Source organism: Amblyomma maculatum, chromosome 10 (genome assembly GCF_055883805.1).
Source record: "Amblyomma maculatum isolate TAMU_Amacu chromosome 10, ASM5588380v1, whole genome shotgun sequence".
Classification (NCBI taxonomy): domain Eukaryota; kingdom Metazoa; phylum Arthropoda; class Arachnida; order Ixodida; family Ixodidae; genus Amblyomma; species Amblyomma maculatum.
Genome location: NC_139353.1, coordinates 14,393,991 through 14,415,192, shown reverse-complemented (window position 1 = coordinate 14,415,192; position 21,202 = coordinate 14,393,991). Strand labels below are relative to the sequence as shown.

Genomic DNA, 21,202 nt, shown 5'->3' with positions numbered 1-21,202 from the left:
GCTGTATAGCATTTTTATTGAAAATACAAGTATTAAAAATTTTGAATAAGCATTTACTTTAAGTTCTTTTTTAATATGTGTTCACCAACCTCACTTTCGAATTCGCTTTATGGCGGTGTCCATGCAATTTTTGATGCGTTACAATTGGTAACGGCGTGCTAGCCTGTAAGTTCTGTAAATGGGTCCGAAATCAAAAGACAAGAGAAAAGAAGCAAAAGGACAGAGATGGAAACCACTGGACGTGGAGACGAAACAGCCTCGGGATGGAAAGGGACCTACGGTGGACGCAGATAGTGCACCAAACTTGTCAGTGAACAAGACTTCATCTGTGTCAACACCCACGCCGGTAAAGCTGCGTTTAAAATATAATTAAAGTTTAAAGACGATTTTGCTTTTCTTTTTTCTGTTTGCAGATAGAACCAACATGTGACCCTCAGTTTAGAAAGCGAGGAATCTCAAGTAACTGGGGCCGGTACGATGAACCCATCGAAGTCGAGACAGAGTACAACAGACAGCGAGGCGAAGATTTCGATCTTTTGATGAGCTCATCTGGTGGGTACACTTGCGTGCAGACTGGCTGAAAAAATGCCTCACATATTTCCTCGCCTCGGCACCCAGGACATTTGCCTTCATTTTTCTTATTCTCTCACCTAGCTCAAATGACATTCGATACCCAACCGCTTACTAAGATCGCGTGCCGACAATGCTCAAATCCGTAGCTGTAGAATGATTGTGTATTTCAGGGCTTCCGTTAAATCACGTTCATTCTACTCTGGTTCAGCTAAGATTTAATTAAGCAAATGAGGCTTTTAGTATGTTCCGGAATGGCTAACTCAAGTCCAGCAACCCGGTGTAGTCCCTCTTTGAGCTCTTGGTAGTTTTTCTGGTGCCTCTCTGACCACGCCAGCGTGGCCCCCGAATAGTGCAGTGATTCTTTGAGCCACGATACCTTAGCGCAGCTTTCAAGCCGGCCCGGTTGTAGTGTGCAGAGTGGGGAAAAAAAAAAAAGAGGCAAGCAGGAAAGCAACAACCTTAGAGTCGTTTAATAATCGGTTGTATGCCCTGTGTCCGCGTAGAACAGTCTGAAATGGCTTTTCAGCTCGCTTCGCATTCATGATCCACTTTGCTTACTGAGGGCGATCGCAACTGCGTCTTTGACTCATCTAAAATGCAGTGCTCAACAAGGACATATCAGAAAACTTTGCAGAAGACCGTATTCTCTGCTCCATATGATGCCTGTACACGTTCGATCATAGCGGCCCGAGTTATAGTGACCACTTGCTTGTTATGAGCGAGGGTGGTGCTACAAAGTAGGTTTTAGAACAACATGACTGTGTCACAGAGCAATTAACTTTGATGGCACAGCGCAGAATGAGCTGGTATGCAGGGTAAATTTTTTGTCAAGTCGAAAACCACATACTTTCCGCAAGCACAAAGTGTACCTCCCAACCTCCACTACACCCTTATCCTCAATAAAATTTGATGACCCCCTCCTCAAATTAAAGAAGTAGAAAGGTGGCACGGAAATTGTAGATATCTATGGGCTAAGACCGCGCAAATGACCTGCTTAGGAAGTCAATCATTGTGCACGTGGTCGGCTGGTCAAAGTGTGTAAGGAGAATAATTGCAACAGGTATGAAGCATACGAGGCAGATCATCATCCAGCGCATGCTTCTAGCAGTAGACTGGCCGGATACAGATATCCCAGTTTGGATCTCACTACTGGCGGCTATGGAATCTGATTAGACCGTATGAATGGAACTGATTATGGTGTGCACCACAAAGCGCTTCTGTAAGGTGGTGTTATTTGGTCCAGAAGTGACATATGATGCTGTTGAACACCTGTCTGGTCATTTGCATGTGGATTTGTGGCAGTCCATCATTGATTTAGAGCTAGCCATGGCGAGGATTTTACTGGGACTGGGGATGATGCCGACATTGTAAAAACATGCCGTGCATGCATTTCATGTAATGTGTGGGGACTCCTCGACTGATAGGAATCTGATAAGATTTGCTGCCACGAGTGCTTTAATCACGATTAGCTACAACCTTTAAACAGCTGAGTAGCAAAGGTCTCTGTGAAGAGCACTCGACTGTGCTGGAGTGCTTGGAAAGCTTCGCAGTACGGTCTGCAGGCGTACATACCAGCAAAATGCAGTTTCTTTAGCAAGGAACACCACTTTTGTGTTACTGCATTTTTTGGGGGGCACAATGAATGCATCGTGCAACCATTAGGTTCATTATATGTGGGCACGGCTGTGTTTATAGAAGATAAATTATTTTGTCGCGTGAGCTACACTGGCCGCACTCTCGCTGGCTTCGCATGATTCTGGGGCAACCGTACTGCGCATGCTCGAGTAGCGAGTGACGTCACTGTTCGCAGCTGGCGAGCTTCGCCGCTACGTATATCCTGGCATAGCTGAGCTAAGCCACTGCCAATTTTTTTCAGGTAATGGATTATAACATGATTATCGAAGCTGTTCTATTTTCTTTGGCAGGTTCAGTGCAAGTCATAAAACCGAGCATGCTCGTGATCGCCTGTTAGCACAAACTTTTTATTGTGCTCTTGAGTTTACCAAATGATCTTTCAGCAGCCTACCCTAGCTATGGGGCACTTCCCTACAGACCTGGCCTGTTTGTGTCTATACTGTCACGGAGTAAAGTCTCAATAAAACTCACTGAGGACCACAGAGCATCATGGCATCGAAGGTTGTAGCGTTGGGCCTATCAGCGTTGTTAGTTCTGAATCCGCACCCGGGCAAGCTGACGAGCCTCTCCAGTGATGTGCAGAGAGGTGTGAACATCAGCGTGTTGGTTGTCATCGTCCAGATTTAACATGGCATCAAGCATCGTGGTCACCTCGCAGCTGTGGACTAGCCAATATTGTCTGTACTGTCGTGATCACGGACAACAGAACAGGCAGGCTTTACCCACGCTGTGAATCATTGACAGCCTGCATGTCGAGTTGTGGTGTCCACTTGCAAAAATTACCCTGCTATTTGCTGTAAGAAAGGAAATGGTACTTACATTGCAACAAGTCATAAATAGTTATTCTCTTCTGCGCCGTTGTCCAGTGCAGCTCGTGTTGATGTGCTGACTGCTTATCTAATCATTCCCACTTAAAACTTGTATCCTCAAATATTAATTTTGATCTTGTTCTCTGTCCCACATAATACAAGCAAGCAAAAAAAAATTAGCTAAGTGATTGTCTTTCATGTTATTCTTTTGCAAGGATAACATGCTTCTGAGACTAGGTCCTAATTTTGCATCAGGGTTTTTTTGCACAGTGCATAAAAATGCAGACGAGACGAAAAATACAGCTTCATTGTGTTACAGTTTGCATTCTTTATCATTTCCATAGCTAACCGCAACACATTATGTGACTCGTTATTCAGTCATTACTAATCATGACACTATTTATCAAAACTACAAGTGGTTATCGCTGATTCCGTTCAATTCTCATGCTGTTTCTTCATTATATTTGATGCTTGTGCAGTTTGCCATTTTGATCTATATTTTCCAGTGTGTTTTATAACATTCTTAGATTGAATTTGATGGTTACTTTTTCATTCCTGTGCTGTATTTTCGCATGTTAAGTTTTCATATTATACTATATTTTTGCATTGTTTTTAAGCTGTCATTTTATTTTATTGTCTGTGTTTTGTTAGTGTCTAATATACATGTTTCTTTCTATTCTGTATCAATAAGTATACATTTGTTGCCCCCCTTACTCAGTGCTCCTATTTTAAATAAATACATAAAGAAATAAGTATGAGCAAGTGATCTAACAAGAAACATAATCTTAGTGGAAGTCATTATTTCCACGAGTGCCATTAGGGCTTAGGCATTGAACTATAGGATTGAGACGCTAGCACACCTGTTGTTGCAAGTAGCTTCACCAGCCCATCGCTGCATTCTTACTAAATTCAGTGAAATATGACAAATAAATATTACTTAACTGTGAATTTAGTATTGTGAAATAAATGTTGTGAGAAATAATTTGAAGTTTTGATATGGGGGGGGGGGGAGGGGGGGTGTTTGCTTATAGATGTATGAATATTAGATGTGTACTTCGTTTTATCAATATGAGTGGCCACACACTCATTCAGTTCAGAAACTTTCGCTGTTCGTGTTGTCATATTTTTATTTATTTATTTATTCAGTTGACTTGCAGTATCCTTTTACATAGTAGTATTATGTGGTTGGGACATTTAAACAAAATCATGTCAAAACAAATGAGAGTGAAGAAAAATGTTACGCAATAGTTAGCAGGAATTACTGAGGGTAAAACACTAAATGTAAAAAAAAAAACAGCTATATAATGTCTAAGATATAGCTACACGGAAATAAAACATGAATTGGCATTGAAGTAAACATGAGCACGTATATATACATTTTATACGATATTAAAAGTAATTTTTGCTAACGGCACATGAAACAAAGAGTATAAGCAATTATGATGGTTAACACGTCTCTTAATGCAGCAGTATCTGTGATGTTTGCATCAAGAAGGTTATTCCAATGGCTTGCAGCACATGGAAGAGCAGGCATGTTAAACACTTTTGTATGACCAAGAATATGTGTGACGCTGTTATGATTGTGAAGGTGATGAGACGTATGGCACGGCTGTGACAAAGGCAGCATATTTTCATGAGGACTGAACTTTTATGGAATAAACAGAAAAGGGCAACTTTTTGACGTGATTCCAACAATGGAAGGGGTCGTGATAACTTGATGATAGTCATGCTAGAAGGACGGTTATAATCGCGAGCAATGAAGCGTGTAGTGCAGTTTTGTATCTTTTTTTCGGACAACTGTCACTTGAGTGTATATTTCTTCAAGGTCCTCTAAGTTTTTTTTTTTTTCAGGCAGCATTTGCCATAACTATGTACTTGGTGTAGGCTAAGCAATAGTGTATTTCTTCAAAACGTCCACGCTAAGGGATATAACTATTTGCTGACCACTGTTTAGTGAGCGTAGGCTGCTGAATCTTGTCATTCCATTTTCAAGCATCCCTCATAGCCCATATGTCGCTCTGCAATTGAACCCCACCGTTTATTTATTTTCATTTCACAGCTGGTCCAAGCGCACACTTCCGCTTCAAGGAGCAGCAGGACTGGCAAGATGAGCCTGCTGATATCAGCGAGTTTTTGTCAACGGACATGATGGACGCAATTGTTCAGGCGCTGCATACAATACCCTTGCACAAGTGCCTTGATCTTCCCGAGGACATCATTCCGGTGAGGAAGCACCTCAGTTAACCAAACATCCGAATGACTTAAATTGTGTTAATTGATGTGGCAGCATGAAAGGCCTCATTCCGCATAAAATCCAGAGTCGACATTGTCAATGCTATAAACAAAAAATTGGGAGCATGCATCTGGCAGGTGGTAGTTGGCAGGTGATGCTGATTGGTTGACAGATTGTCTGACGTCACAAGGTCACATGACATAACAGAGTTGATGGGCAAGTCCTGTGAGATGTGAGAGTGAGGCACGCTACTCCTAGGCCACACAGGAACCTTTGTCTGGTTTAGTTAAAATGGGGCTTTATATCGATTTTCAGTGGCCTTGTATGTAATGTGATGGCTTACGAATGTATGCCAATGAGTATGTGTGATGTAATAGATGCACATATTAGGTGATTGTTGATCAAACCAGTAGCAGAGTGCATGTAGGAGGCGATTGAGGATCCACTAGCGAAGCCACAGACTGGAGTCATTAACGCTGTCGCATCATACCCTTAAAGGCGGATCTTAAGGGTCCACCGGTTTTTAAACCGTTAGCTCTACTGCATTCATTTGCCAGAAATACTACCACGTTGTGCCTGGACATAGTACTTGATGTGCCCCACAGATGGCGTCACATCTGCACAGCTCTTTTTAACTTGTTTAAATACACCATGCACATGCAACATCTCACTAAAGACAGAGACCGCAGCCGTGTCAGGCAGGCTGCCGAGACCATTGACCAATGAGAGGCCAGACTAGCCTGCTGCGGAGAAGCGTACCAGGCGCGGAAGCGAGCCAAGGTCGAAGCGGCAGCCATAAGTGTGGCTGCGGCCGATGGCTAATGCTCATGAAACTTGGTTCAAGGATAGCTGAATCTCTACAATTTTTTTTATTCCAGAAGCTTTCAGCAGTAAACAGAATCCTGAAATGGAAAGAATGTATATATATTCCGAAAATTGCTTTTTATTCGGACTTTGTTCACATAGTATGCCAAATCCTCGACCCCTGCAATCGTTTAATGCCTTCCTAGAATCAAAACATTTCAGTATTTTGCATGAAGAATCCTTTCAAGCTCATAGGAAAATGTTTAAGTGATCAGTGATAGAAGACTTAAAAGGGACAGAACACTGGGCAAATTATGTCATGAGATTATGGTGGCCTCATATTTTATAGGTCGAGCACTGCAATATCAAAGAAAAGAAACTTTACAATATTTATTTGCCATTGAAAATCACATAAAAACAACTGAGGCGCTACCTTGCGGAGAAACCCCATTACTTTCTGTAGTACCCCACGTAACTGCGTCTCAGCAAAATATCACTGATTTTTGTAAGTGCACACTGTTCTTTTTTCTTCGAGTGCTTGTCATAATTTATTATATTTTGCACTCTCCAGTGCGTCCTTAAACAAAAAACACCCCTCCTTTCGCATCGTGAGAGGCATGCTTTGTGGGCTTGTAATAGGGGGATAAATACATTTTCCCTGCTTAATTGCGGCTGACAGTCCAAACCGCCGACCCCACCCAGTGATCGGTAACGCGCGCCGACCGCTGCTAGCCCTGCTCATGGGCACAAAGGAACAACATGTGCTGACAACAAGCACTTATTGTTGCAATAACAACAGTGCTAGCTAGCAATAAAACACGCTGATGAATCCAGGTCGTCTGACTCACCAGCAAGACTACAGGCAAATGTTTGCCCACGTTAGGTCAGGGTATAAACTCTGAGGCCGGACAGGGCGATAAGGCGGGAAAAGTCCCGCGAGGCCTTTGCCTCGCCGGCGACTGCGGAGTCATGCGAGGATGCGTCTGCTCGCGTCGAGTTCTCCAACCGAAGAGAGTTGGCTTTGCCCGCGTACGTGAGGACAAGATCAGGGGTGGCGCTAGTGCTGCCGCGACGCTGGCGCCATCTTTGGATAGTTAATGTTAACCAACAATGTAGGCGCCATTCTGCGATAGGTAGAGTAACTACCGCGGGGGAAAGCCGACCTTAAAGGGGACGATGGGAGATCGTTTCCCACATCTTTCAGCTTTTGCCACTAGATGGTGCCACAGTGTTTTGAATTCTATGGATGAAGCGATGACAGTGCCCACTAACACTTTTGTTGACAAGGCGTACGCTATTGTGCCATAACAGCCCTGAGTGTGAAATTCAACAATTTTGACGACTAGGTGAGTTGGTAATCATTCGTTTCAGACCAGCCAAAAGACAAGACAGAGAGAATAGAAGCGAACAATAAATCAATAAATCTTCAGTTGTTAATCCAGCCTCATCTTGTTCACTTATATTTTCTGTGTCTCGTCTTTTGGCTGGTTTAAAAAAAAAATGATTGAGTTTAAAAACTGAAAAGGACGCTACTCTATGCCAAAAAAATGTCTAATTACTGTCTGGTGAGTGAAATTTATATTTAATTTTGGCGCGTCTTTTTGGACCACCACTAGTTGCCATCAGGGTCGCTGCTCATGGTTTCCAGAATTGGACTACATAAAAACGGACACATGCACTCATCGAAAAATTCTCGGCAAAAATTTTCTACAGCATTTTTACCAGAACCACTATGCAAATGAACATTTTAGACAACAACCTTTTCATTGCGCCAAAAACAATTTGATGCCTAAATTCAAGTGTTCTCACCCTTTATGATAAGTAATTGTAAATAACATCTCTGGTTTTTGTCATTTTGTTGCATCTTTCTTTGAGTAACGCTAAGGATTTATATATTTATCTTTATTTGCCCAGGCCAAGGTAATAGAGGAGTTCAATGCTGAGGCAGCTGCTGAGAAAGAAAGATACGAGGCATTTCTTCGAACAGGAAAACAACAACTGAAGAAGGTTTCAGATGTTGGGGAGTCATTAAAGAAATCCTTGCAAGCTGCTATAGCTACTGCTGCTGTTGCTACCACCAAGCCGAAGGATGAGGACGATGTGGATGAGGAGCTTGAATCATTGCTGTTCCTGAAGCGGAATTCAAAGCCTGTCGAAGCAGACAGCTTGGTGAAGGAAACAGTTGATGATAAAAACGAGTTCTTGCTTTCGGTCACACTAGAGCACGGCAGCAAAAAAGGTAGGTGTTGATGTTAGTGAAGTCCTTTGTGTTTAAGACTCTGACTTTGAAACTTGACGAGGAGACATGAATGTCGCGAAGTAGGGAAGCCCAATGGTGTAATTTTTCATGAACCAAATATTTGCTCTCTGTTTGTGTCACACGCTGGTACAGAAAGACTAAGTACAAATGCTGGACTGAACTTCCAGCTCGCTCTAGTGGAACTTCAGTGTTGCATTTTTTTTTTTGTGTTCATCCTTTTTCACCAAAAGGGGTGAAAATATATTTTACAAACAAGCCCACAGTTCGATTTCAGTGTTCTATTTGACGGGGTGGGTCATAAAATGTGTCGCATATAAACTGGTATGCGAGCTGCTACACAACTGTAGACCATAGAAATGAACTGAGTTGTTATAGAAGGAAGATACCATTTTAGTTTATAGTACAGTCGATTATAAACAACGCATTGAATATGTGCTTTTCTTTATTTTTGCTGCAGTGCCATTGGCTTGATGTGATCACAGCATTCATATATGAGAACATGCAGTTTTCACACGAATATACTGGAAGTTTTTTTCCTCGCTTTGTTGGTTCCGGAATGAATCACATTATGTTTGGAACCAAGTTACGAATATAGAGCAGACTTATTCCTCACTGCTCCTACAGGGGTCATCACCACCAGGCTCATGAGCTCGCAGGAGAAGCGAACTTTTTGTTGACCGTGGGGACCATGCAGTGCTCATGGGTAGAGGGTGGCTAACAACACAGAAAGCTGCTGGTGCACTCCTTTGAAAAAGAGTTGGCACTAGAACAGTTAAGTCATCATTCATTCATCATCAGCCAAACTATACCCTCTGCAGGGCAAAGACCTCTCCCAAATTCCTCCAATTAACACAGTCCTGTGCTAGCTTCATCCACGCTGCGAACTTCTTATCATCCGTCCACCTAACTTTTTACTGCCCCCTGGTACACTTTCCTTCCCTTGGAATCCAATTTGTTACTCTGAGCGACCATCGATTATCCTCTCTTCGCATTACATGCCCTGCCCATGCCCATTTCTTCTTGATTTCTACTAGAATGTCATTAACTCGAGTTATTTCTTTGGCCCACTCTGCATGCTTCTTACGTTAACACTGCACCTACCATTTTTCGTTTGATAGCTCTCTGCGTTGTCCTCAACTCAAGTAGAACTCTTTTCGTTAGCCTCCACGTTTCAGCTCCGTAGGTGAGTACTGGTAACATGCAACTTTTAGTATATGCTTTCCTCTTGAGCGATACCGGTAAGCTGCTAGTCATAATCTGCAAGTGCTTGCCAAATGCGCTCCATCCCAATCTTATTCTTCGTATTATTTCCTTTTCATAGTCCGGATCTGCGGTTACTACCTGTCCTAAGTAGACATATTCGCCTACTACTTCCAATGCTTTGCTACCAATCGTAAACTGCTGTTCCTTCCCGAGGCTGTTGAACATTGTCTTAGTCTTGTGCATATTGATTTTTAGGTCTACAGTTCTGCCTTTCCCGTCTAGGTCATCAAACATTCTTTGCAGTTCATTCCCTGCATTACTTAGCAAGGCAATGTCATTAGGGAATCGCAGATTACTGAGGTATTCTCCATCAACCCTTATTCCTAATGGCTCCCATTCCAAGTCTCTAAATAATACTTCTAAGCAAACTGTGAATAGTACTGGGGAGATCGTGTCTCCTTGCATAACACCTTTCTTTATAGGAATTTTGCTACTTTCTTTACTATGTGGTTACTGTGCAGCCACTATAGATATCTTCCACTAGTTTTGCATATGGCTCATCCACACCCTGATTTGCGATGCCTGCACGACTGCCGAGGTTCTGACTGAAGATTGCGTGCATTAATATGTCAGATATATTGCTGCTGTTGATGATGTCATGTATATTCCTGAAGTATTATCTCTCATATAATATCGATGTATTGCTGCTTTGGTATTTTTGTGAGCTGTCGCCATTCTTTTACAAGTCCTCGGTGCCTCTGTGGTAGTTGGCAAGCTTGAACGACTATCACTTTATAGTCGTAATACTTTTTCATGCAGTCCCGAATTCCCCTCTCGCACTGTATTCGTGGTCACATCATTTATTTCTAAATGAGGCTAACGTGTAAACTGCGTTAGTAACAACATGCTTTGTGAACACAAGGAAACGTCATGCTGAAAGGTAAGAAATGTCTACTTGTGGATACTTTAGCGTGAATTTTTTTTTTTTTACCTCCCAGTGCCTGTAAGTGGAGACACTGCTCCTGTTGTTAAAGCCAAAGGCAATGCTTCTGAAGAGGCAGTAAATGCCATGTGTATTCCTGAAGTATTATCTCTCGTATAATATCAACGTATTGCTGCTTTGGTATTTTTGTGAGCCGTCACCATTCTTCTACACGTCCTCGGTGCCTCTGTGGTAGTTGGCAAGCTTGAACGACTATCACTTTATAATCATAATACTTTTTGTGTTTGGCACTTTTTGGCCTAAGATGCCCTTGCGCCATAAAAATCAGTTCATCATCAATCATAATACTTTTTCTTTTTCATGCAGTCTCAAATTCCCCTCTCGCGCTGTATTCGTGGTCACGTCATTTATTTCTAAATGAGGCTAACGTGTAAACTGCGTTAGTAACAACATGCTTTGTGAACACAAGGAAAAGTCATGCTGAAAGGTAAAAAATGTCCACTTGTGGATACTTTAGCACGAATTTCTATTTTTTTACCTCCCAGTGCCTGTAAGTGAAGACTCTGCTCCTGTTGTTAAAGCCAAAGGCGATGCTTCTGAAGACACAGTCGAGCTGCCATCTCGTAAGTTTTATTTACTGCCACTTGTTTTTGTACTTGTTGCCATATTTGCCAGGCTTAGAAGCAGCTAGCAGAGCATCCTAATGCAGAATCTGATTAGGCTCGTAGTATGGACCGCGCTGTGCACGCGGGAGAGATTATGATTTTATTTTAATAAAATAAAATGCCATGTGTATTCCTGAAGTATTATCTCTCATATAATATCAACGTATTGCTGCTTTGGTATTTTTGTGAGCCGTCGCCATTCTTCTACAAGTCCTCGGTGCCTCTGTGGTAGTTGGCAAGCTTGGACGACTATCACTTTATAATCATAATACTTTTTGTGTTTGGTGCTTTTTGGCCTAAGATGCCCTTGCACCATAAAGATCAGTTCATCATCAATCATAATACTTTTTCTTTTTCATGCAGTCTCAAATTCCCCTCTTGCGCTGTATTCGTGGTCACGTCATTTATTTCTAAACGAGGCTAACGTGTAAACTGCGTTAGTAACAACATGCTTTGTGAACACAAGGAAAAGTCATGCTGAAAGGTAAAAAATGTCCACTTGTGGATACTTTAGCACGAATTTTCTTTTTTACCTCCCAGTGCCTGTAAGTGAAGACTCTGCTCCTGTTGTTAAAGCCAAAGGCGATGCTTCTGAAGACGCAGTCGAGCTGCCATCTCGTAAGTTTTATTTACTGCCACTTGTTTTTGTACTTGTTGCCATATTTGCCAGGCTTAGAAGCAGCTAGCAGAGCATCCTAATGCAGAATCTGATTAGGCTCGTAGTATGGACCGCGCTGTGCACGCGGGAGAGATTATGATTTTATTTTAATAAAATAAAATGCCATGTGTATTCCTGAAGTATTATCTCTCATATAATATCAACGTATTGCTGCTTTGGTATTTTTGTGAGCCGTCGCCATTCTTCTACAAGTCCTCGGTGCCTCTGTGGTAGTTGGCAAGCTTGGACGACTATCACTTTATAATCATAATACTTTTTGTGTTTGGTGCTTTTTGGCCTAAGATGCCCTTGCACCATAAAGATCAGTTCATCATCAATCATAATACTTTTTCTTTTTCATGCAGTCTCAAATTCCCCTCTCGCGCTGTATTCGTGGTCACGTCATTTATTTCTAAACGAGGCTAACGTGTAAACTGCGTTAGTAACAACATGCTTTGTGAACACAAGGAAAAGTCATGCTGAAAGGTAAAAAATGTCCACTTGTGGATACTTTAGCACGAATTTTCTTTTTTACCTCCCAGTGCCTGTAAGTGAAGACTCTGCTCCTGTTGTTAAAGCCAAAGGCGATGCTTCTGAAGACGCAGTCGAGCTGCCATCTCGTAAGTTTTATTTACTGCCACTTGTTTTTGTACTTGTTGCCATATTTGCCAGGCTTAGAAGCAGCTAGCAGAGCATCCTAATGCAGAATTTGATTAGGTTCGTAGTATGGACCACGCTGTACATGCGGGAGAAATTATGATTTTATTTTAATAAATCGTGGGCAGCTTGGGGCAGTGAGCTGCACGGGTAACAGTGTAAAGAGCGCTCTCTTCCCACTGCTTATTTTGCTGAAGATGCAACGCTTAAGTACAAAATGAAGTGCCATCGGGAAAGGGAAAAATTGCAAGGTGAGAAACAAACACGTGAATACATTGTGGACGTGATTACATTGGACAAACCGGCAGATGCATAAACACAAGACTTAAACAACACAACAAGAATGCAAAGGACGCTAACCGGGGCCATCCTAGCTTGCACCATTGTACATGCGGAAATGAGTCTACAGCTCATCGAACCAAGCCATGCGTACCTTTGTTCAAAAGATAAGTCATGTTGTGGCTTGACGCAAAGATCAATGTGTTTGAAGTGTATGGCCGAGGTGATCAGGAATGCTTATGCGGGAGAAGGGCGTGTGTAAGCATGCCGTCACTTACGGTAACCAAGAAAGAGCTGAAGTTCTTACATGATTGAAAAGCATGTGCTCCCCCAGAAAATTAGTGGGTCTGGGGATTGGGTCCCCGAATTGTTGGCAGTGTTGGGTGTGGCCGTACATTGTTGGCCATGAATGCATTGCCTCTCAAGCTTGAAAGGAAAATTTTACGCGCTACTTGAACCTTGAAGGACTAGCAACGCCAACATTTTTTTGCGTTTTTTTTTTTAATTACGTGTAAGACAATAGTGTGCATGCATGCACTTATAACAGTTGAAGAATCTATCATTGAAATTGTTCTCGAGCAGTTTCGGTTCCGATTTCAGTCGCCAAACCATGGCTGCGGTGTCACGGATATGTTTTGGTAATGCGAGTCATGAAAAAAAGTATGATACGTATAACCATTGCTTATCCATTTTTTTTTTCTTTAGGCCACAAGTGTGCATAAGAATTGGTGTGAATGAAAGTGACCAAGGCGGCAACCGAATCGCAGTTTTTATATTCTTCACATGACCTCAACTCTTTGACGCCAACAGCCGTCGTTCGGCGGCTGAAACCAAAACTGTGTGATAGAACATCTTCTTTCAAATCCACGTGGCTAATGAAATGATGCTGCACGTCATTTCAAGAACAGACTTTACACATAGAAAATTTGTTGTCTCTACACCTTTAAAATTTTCCTCATTTCTGCGCTTCAAAACAACTTTTAAATCTTGCATTTACACTGAACGCAGTTTTTTTTTTTTTGTCAGACGATATGCTGAAGATCTCAGCAAAGTTCATATTAAGTTGGCTGAGTGAGAGTTGTACAAGTTTATTTAAATAATATGTACAAAGTTGTACAACGAACCCTTGCACGAAATGTTTATTGGCCTCTACAAACACCGCATATTGCGACGAAGCTGCCGTAAATTCATTTAGAAACTTGACTGCATGTACATGTCTACCTGTGAGGATGTCATAGGGATCATGAAAAAGTTTTCCTTTGCTAAAGTAATCCTTAGACAAAGATATTCCCGAAAAAGTGTTTCAGCTTCCCATTAAAGAACCCCAGGTGGTCGAAACATACGAAGCCTGTAAGCCACATAATAATAAACCTCATTTTATTACGTTTGCACTTTCGTGATGTATAAAACTCAGCAGTCGTGCCGCAGTGGTTTATTAATTAGGACGCTCGATTGCTGGTCCTGAGCACACAAGTTTGGTCGATGTCAATGGGCGTTAAAGAACCCCAGAATCTCTGAATTAACAGAACCATCCACTGCGGTGCCCTTCACAATCAAACTCAATTTGGGACATTTAACTCCATGTGCCACATAAGATTCGTGCGGATGAAATGCCTTGAAACATACAGGCACATGGGAAGTGTGAAGAGTGCAATGTTTCTTGTGAGATACTCCAATTCTCTTCTTTATGTTCCCCCATCATCAAAGGAACATCCTTATCTGCTCTGAAGTTCTCAACGAAACAGTCGTCATCTCCATATCACTGTCATTTTAAACATCCCCGTTTGTTTTCACAAGACCAGATTGCAAAATTTTTGCTATTTCAGAAAAATGCCCCCACCTCAGGCAGTGGACAGCTATGTCCATCTGCAGTGATTACAACATGAAGCAAACGTTAAACAAACTATCTATCCCATTTACCATCTATGAAGCATTATCAAAAACAGCCGTTCTCCCAGAAGATACCAATGGAAGTGAATGCATAATGATATATGTAGTAGATGACCTGCTGTGTGCCCAAGCTTTAGATTTGGTCAACATGCAACGGCTTTTTGCTTTTGACTTTTAACAGCAACTGTTTCAGTTTCGTCGCAAATAATAGTGTTGTTTTATTAGCAGTCATGGGGGAGGAAATGGTGCAGACGCAAATTTCAACAAGGCAGGCTTACATGTTCCTTTCGTTTTTTCTTTTTGTAGAACCCCAAAAGCCTGCACCTAAACCTCAGAAGCCCACAGTCAACCTGGAGGACTGGCTGGACAGCATTTTACAAGACTGATGTGTATAAAATCTGCTATTTATGTACGGATTTGTCTACTGGTATATATACCGTCACCATGTGTTGGCCTAAAAGGAAAGACACTTTTTGTTACGAAAGCAACACTGCGACAGCCAAAGCAAGACCTCGGGTGGCTGCAGCTACGCTCGTCACCTGCAGCTCTTTAGTACAAGCTAATAATCTTATTCGATGACACCCTCCCAGGGAATGCTAAGAATTTGTCTGCAAATCTATTAAATGGCCTTATAGAGGAGTATCTAGACAATTTTCCAAGCCATATTGCCATTTTTACAGATGCCTCTCAGCAGAATGAAAAAGCAGCTATTGGCATATACTCCCAGGGTCCCTGACTACACGCCAATCTTTGCTGCTGAGTTTCTGGCCGTTTAGTTGGCCTTGACAAAGATCTGACAGCCTATCCGTGTTGGCATCAGTCAAAAATTAAGGGACACTCTGCTTTGCCTTTCCCTTTATTTTTTATTCCTCCTCACGTTGCAAAAGTGCGTTTTTTCTGGGTCCCTGGCCACTGTGGCATTACATGTAATGAAAGGGCAGGTTATGTTGACTTCGTGTTCCGTGCATACCTAATATCGTTTACTTAACGTATCCATCACCTCAGTCACGAGCCTCTCCTTTCTGCACTGGATTACCAACACCTTTAGATGGCCTTGACGTGGACGCATGTGTAGTTCAAGGCAATGTGAAGTGTCTACGACTCTCTTGCGCTGCAGATTACCGAAACTAAATCTGTATTTATGTCGTTCGGGGCTTTCCGTTACTAACCTCTGTCTTGCGAAGAAATTAAATCCATAGATCATTTTTTCTTTTTCTGCCGGCGGTTCGCATTTTTTCGTAAAATTTCGAAAGGGGAGTAGCTAACTCCCCTTTCGAGATTAGGCCTTCCTCTGACCATTCCAGTTCTCCTCTCCTTCGGGGCAAGCGTCGAGGGATATGCTTTAAAACCAGTGTGCAATTCTTTCCATAATTACATAATTTCAACAGGAAGATTCCTATGCTAGGTAAGACTTCATTACTTTTTCTTTACCTTTTTATTTTTTCTACATTCTAGTTAAACACTCGTATTTATCTGAATACACCAATCCTAGACCATATATATTTAGCACCCAAAATGTATCCAGGCCAATCCCCCGCCGTGGGTATGTGCCATTTTGTCTGAGGTCATCATCATCATCACCCGCAGCTAATGCTTTCGCTCCACAATCTGTTCAGCAGCGTTGAACCCTTCTCATTTTTCTCCAGTTCCTCCATGTGTGCGTCCATGTGCTGATGGAATTTGGGAACTGGGTATACGACATGCATATTACGTTCTCGTATGCCTTTAATCACCATGTCATCTATACCACCGCAATCTAAAGACTATTGCTGTCGCCTAGTGAGCATTCCATCGTTTCCCCTTGCTCTTTGAATTCAGTGAGAAACAAAGATGAACTTGTAATATGCTTCCTCTAGACCGGTGGTTCTCAGCCATGAATGTGTCGGGGAGGGGACCTCTTCTGGACCTGTGGAAGTGGTGGGGAACCCTTCTAGACTGTACGAGGATCTTGTGTGGATTGCTGCCTTAGTTCCGTGGAAAAGTCACAGAATCAAGATTGAGTCGGGGCTAAACTGACCTATAAGAACAAACACTGCTCTAAACAAGTTTATTGTTTGTCAAGGAATGAAATGCTCGGGCAGGTAACATAAAGGCACTGGTTTTTGTTGTATAATCGTGCACCAGTAAGCAAGTGCAATAATTCACGCCAATGAGTTTGTTGCAAAACTTTATTTCAAAGCGTAACCTGAAAGTGCAAATAAATTGAGTATCTAAACAATTTCTTCTTCGACTACAGTTCACGAAAAGAAACAGCTGTGCAGGAAGGAACCAAGACTGCCACAATCAGGCAGCCACATGAGCACAGTTTGTTCATTTTTCTTTTTTTTTAGAAACTTTCAACAGCAATGTGATACAAAACATGGCTATCCAAGACTACTACAAACTTCTGCTTGCCTTGCATTTAATTTCCATCATCTGCAACAATAAACAGTCCTTTATGACAAAGCCAGCAAGGCGGAAGCAATAATTATGTTACATTAACAAGGAATATCTAAGAATCATTGTGTATAAAGGTTTGCATAGTTTGGTGTCGGGAAACCATCGACATAGCACTCGTAAAGGTGGAGTTATCATAAAGCGACACTGAGCACAACTGAAAGTTAACCTGTATCAATGGATTACTATACTTCAGTTACAAACATGTCAGACTTTTGATAAAAATGGAACTTTTGTAAGTTAGAAACCATTTTCTAAGTTAGAAGTGATGACGGAGGGCTTTTCGGTGTAGGTATGAGTCTGAACAGCTGGAAAATCCTGAACAAATTTTCCAAGCTTTCTGCTGCACCCTTTTAACCATAGGACCAATTTTTACTGAAACTGCGATATTAGATGGTGCTGTCCTCTGTGCCTTTTTAACACACTTTAGGGCAACATTTATGACATAGTGTTATAGCAATGCAGTAATTATAACAGCTGAGAGAAAGGACAGTTGCTTATTTCTAACTAGCTAATTAGAACTAGTTAGAAGCTTTAGAAGCTAACTAGCTTCTAACTAGTTAACTAATTTGCTTACTTCACTAGAATCCACAATGTTGGATGGTGGAGACGACACAGAGTGACTCAATTTGGAAATGACTGAGCGCGCAAGTCATGTGATCACTTTTCTTGGAAGACGAGTCACTATGCACCTAAATTTTTTTACAAGATGAGCTCGTAGGTTTGAGTATTAGACATTAACTAATAAAGCCTAACATCTAGCAAGAAGAATACATATTCCTTCGTTGAGCGTGATACACAAAATGCTTAAGCAGGGTGGAATAATTCTTTAAGGTTTTACTATTGTGATATTATGGAAAAAAAAGTTCTTGTACACAACAGATTGATCTGGCTGAGTGTGCTTCATCTTAACATGTGAAGCAGTTTCAAGAGAACGAGTAACTTTGAAGTTATTGTACTAAAGATAGTGAAACTCATTTTTGAGTATTATGATGACCATAAACAGAGACCAACTTCAAATATGACAAACAAATCATTCTAAACAACAGCCATTGTTCATTAGTAAGTACCACGCACAACAACTAGGTTAGTTAGACTCGTCGTGCCAAGTGGTAACTAAAATGGATAATCTACAATTAGATAGCAAAAATCAGATGAGCCGTTTTGTATTCCCTAAAACGACAAAAGTCTGGCTTCATTCTAACTAAGATGGGTTATCTAGGACAGAGTCAGTCACTTTGCATAACCATGATGCCTGCTAACCAACAAAATTGTGCCTTGTCGCACATATGTACACTAATGAGCAAAACGAAATGCATCACAGTTGCTATCACCAGCCTGTGCAAGATAATGTGACCTTTACGTCTGCGAGACCATTGACCCTTCTCTCTACAACTTTCACGAGGGATTTAAAATATGCTCAGTTTGTTCGACTTAGTTCACTGAAATCGCTTTCACACAGGGGAACAACAAACTATTTGTTAACAGCAAAATCTCGACAATTTGACCCCTATTAACTTAGAAAACTGGCTAGTTCGAGCTACTGGCGTGGCTTCAGTCAATGCCCGTGCAACTGTATTGTTTTGGACGCTGCTGGTCTCGCACATATTAATCTGAACGCGTTTCTGAAGTGAGGTTGAGCTCAGATATGACTGGTGCGGCGAGAGATCATGAAAACAGGTAGGTCTGCTCAGCTCGTCTGCCCAAAGTCATCTGCACACCTCTGATGTGCACACGTGACTTAAAATGAGTGGCCCCGTTCCCAGAAATAGTCTGACTGTTTAGTTAAGGTTTCACTTTGATGAGCTTTGTGCAATCCTGCAGTGCAGCACTGGCAGTTTTTGGTCACGGGTCAGCTGCTCTTGGTTAACGAGGCTCAGTCGAGGTAATCACTGCCATATCTTTCAACTTTACCAACCACGATACAACCATTTTTTTTTCCAAGTCGCTTGATAATTCAAACATTTTCTGCAGTCCTTCGAAATTCGAATAATGAGCTTTTACTGTCATTGCATTAAAGTTGCACTAAACACATCATTATTTGAAAATAAAAAACTTCTCACTGAATCATGTGAATTACATATGTTATGCTGGCTTGCCACAGCAATGCAAGGTTAAAATTTGGCCTCAGTTATTACACCATGCTTTGTAACATAGAGCAATACATTGTTAATGACTCGTCAATCGAGCCATCGAAATCATCACTGGCTCCTCAGTATGCCATGGCTCACCATACAAAATTTCAAAACAGACTTCTACAACACGTGCCTAAAGCTTGGAAGTGGTCACTCAGATGTATAAAACTAGACTGTTGCCGCTATAAAAAAGTCACAAAAATCACAACAAAGCTACCAGACACAGCAAAATAAAGAACACCACATTTAACAAGACCTGTTCTCAAAAACAAAGAATAAAAATTAGGTCACTCGGCCATTTTAACACAGCGATGCCGCATAAGGACTGCAATGCATAATTGATGTCTACAGTTCGTAAAATACATCCGACTTCACTAAGTCTTTAAATAGTTAAGATAGGGGTGCAAGTGCACTTTCAAGCTGTAAAAAGAAACCGGTGACTAAATTGACTACTGCTTCGGTGGAACCACGGCTGACAGCGCCATCTGGTTGACACCGCAGGTACCATCACCGCGGTAAACTCTGTAGTAGCCCTGAAAGCACAAGAAAGTAGTGTCAGAACTGGCTTGAAGTAGTTGGCACGACATATAAGGTTAAAAAGCTGCACAAGAATTGCTTATTCCAAACTAGCACCACTATACTGGTATGTAATGTTAGCTACAAAAGTAGGGCAAATGGCGCTTCTTTAGTGTTGACAGTTATTAAATTACTGCCATTCATGCTGGGAATCTAGGTCAAATAGGAAGACCCATGCACCCCTCTAATAATGGGTCAGGCATTGAGAAATACTTGGATAAGAAGTTAATAAATAAATAAAGCAACAGACATGGCACACTGGCTGGCTCTTGGTGATGAGCATGAACATGAATGTACAGCTTCACCAGTCTGTATAAAAAATTAGTACTACTCGAAAAAAAATAATAATAATAACCTGCGGGAGGAGAACCATGTAGTATTTCCTCGAGGCATTCTCTCGCGCTGCTGTACAGCGCACACATTGAATTCTGGTTGTAGTGGGTGCATTTTGACGGAGAAGAAATTAAATAACGCCCCCGTGATGTGCAATGCGAGTGCATGCTGCAAAGCGCCAGGCAGCTGAAATATAAATCCAGGGCCCTAAACTATGGTGTCCTTCATTGTTGAAGTATTGGGCCTCTCCTTTCACGTGGGAGGGTGATATCGAAATCCACCTGCCAGGAATCCACCGACATTCACACTACCCCTAGGCCATGCAGGCACTTTAAGACGGCGTGGTTAAAGCGGGGCTTTATAAGTTGAGAGGTAGCCTACACTATCTTGTCATAAGGCGAAACTTAACTGTCCAAGTTATTACAAAAGAAATGCTATTGCACACTATACAACAGTGCGTCTTATACGATTTTTTTTAAATTTCTTTTAGCAACATTCCTATTTGTACTGTATCGTGAAACGGAGGTGGCAACAAACTTCCGTGACTATCAAACCTACAGTCGTCTCGCAAGCCCCTGCATTAGTATTATACTATTACGAAATACCAAAAGATGGCAACATCTGTGCTCCCCAACCTGCCTACACTGCCAAGACAAGCAAAAATCGGCAAACTTTTTGGTAGTGCATAGAAACATAAAGCCTTTGAACCTTTTCAGCTCTGCATCTGAGAGAGCTTTTTTGGGCATGAGTGTTGTCCCTTTTTTTTTTATCATTTCTCACCGCGTAAGGAGTATTCTCACTGACACGAAGCCTTTTGCAAAGGTTATGCAAGCATGTATAGTCAACCTCACAGCTTCAACCGAGTAAATTCAGGAGCGTCTTGTATGCCAAATTCTTCACTGAAGGCTTCTAAATATAAGGGGTGCATCTTATACACCACAAAATATGGTCGAGTTAAAAACCGCACTGACTACGAATCATATGGAGAAAGAATCAAATCAAATATGGATATCTCGCGAACCACTTGCTGCTAAAGTAAGTATAGACCTTCAGAACAGCAAAGTAAACAAGGGGTGGTGCTATAATCTATGAAATTAAAGTTGTACCTGTTGA

At 41.7% G+C, this 21,202-nt stretch overlaps 2 protein-coding genes across 6 annotated transcripts in view; one reads left to right on the top strand and one right to left on the bottom strand.

Moving 5' to 3' along the window:
• Nucleotides 1-89: 89 nt before the first annotated feature.
• Nucleotides 90-16,982, top strand: LOC146175649 (uncharacterized). 5 transcript variants are annotated; one of them, XM_084582046.1, is made up of 8 exons: nucleotides 90-346; nucleotides 414-552; nucleotides 5,077-5,240; nucleotides 7,969-8,293; nucleotides 11,006-11,083; nucleotides 11,666-11,743; nucleotides 12,326-12,403; nucleotides 14,916-16,982. In XM_084582046.1, exons 1-8 carry the CDS (start codon nucleotides 179-181, stop codon nucleotides 14,993-14,995), a joined length of 1,110 nt encoding a protein of 369 aa, XP_084438172.1. In that variant the 5' UTR covers nucleotides 90-178; the 3' UTR covers nucleotides 14,996-16,982. The 5 variants fall into 5 exon arrangements, with proteins under 5 accessions (XP_084438172.1, XP_084438175.1, XP_084438176.1 ...); XM_084582048.1 differs by lacking the exon at nucleotides 11,006-11,083 and adding an exon at nucleotides 10,516-10,579 and having other exon boundaries at nucleotides 91-346; nucleotides 11,730-11,743; XM_084582049.1 differs by lacking the exon at nucleotides 12,326-12,403.
• Nucleotides 16,760-21,202, bottom strand: part of LOC146175648 (cathepsin L-like) — a 44,980-nt gene continuing 40,537 nt past the window's right edge. The window contains exon 14 of the mRNA XM_084582045.1: nucleotides 16,760-19,713. Coding sequence (XP_084438171.1) covers nucleotides 19,630-19,713 — 84 coding nt within the window. The 3' untranslated portion in view covers nucleotides 16,760-19,629. The remainder of the gene's footprint in view (nucleotides 19,714-21,202) is intronic.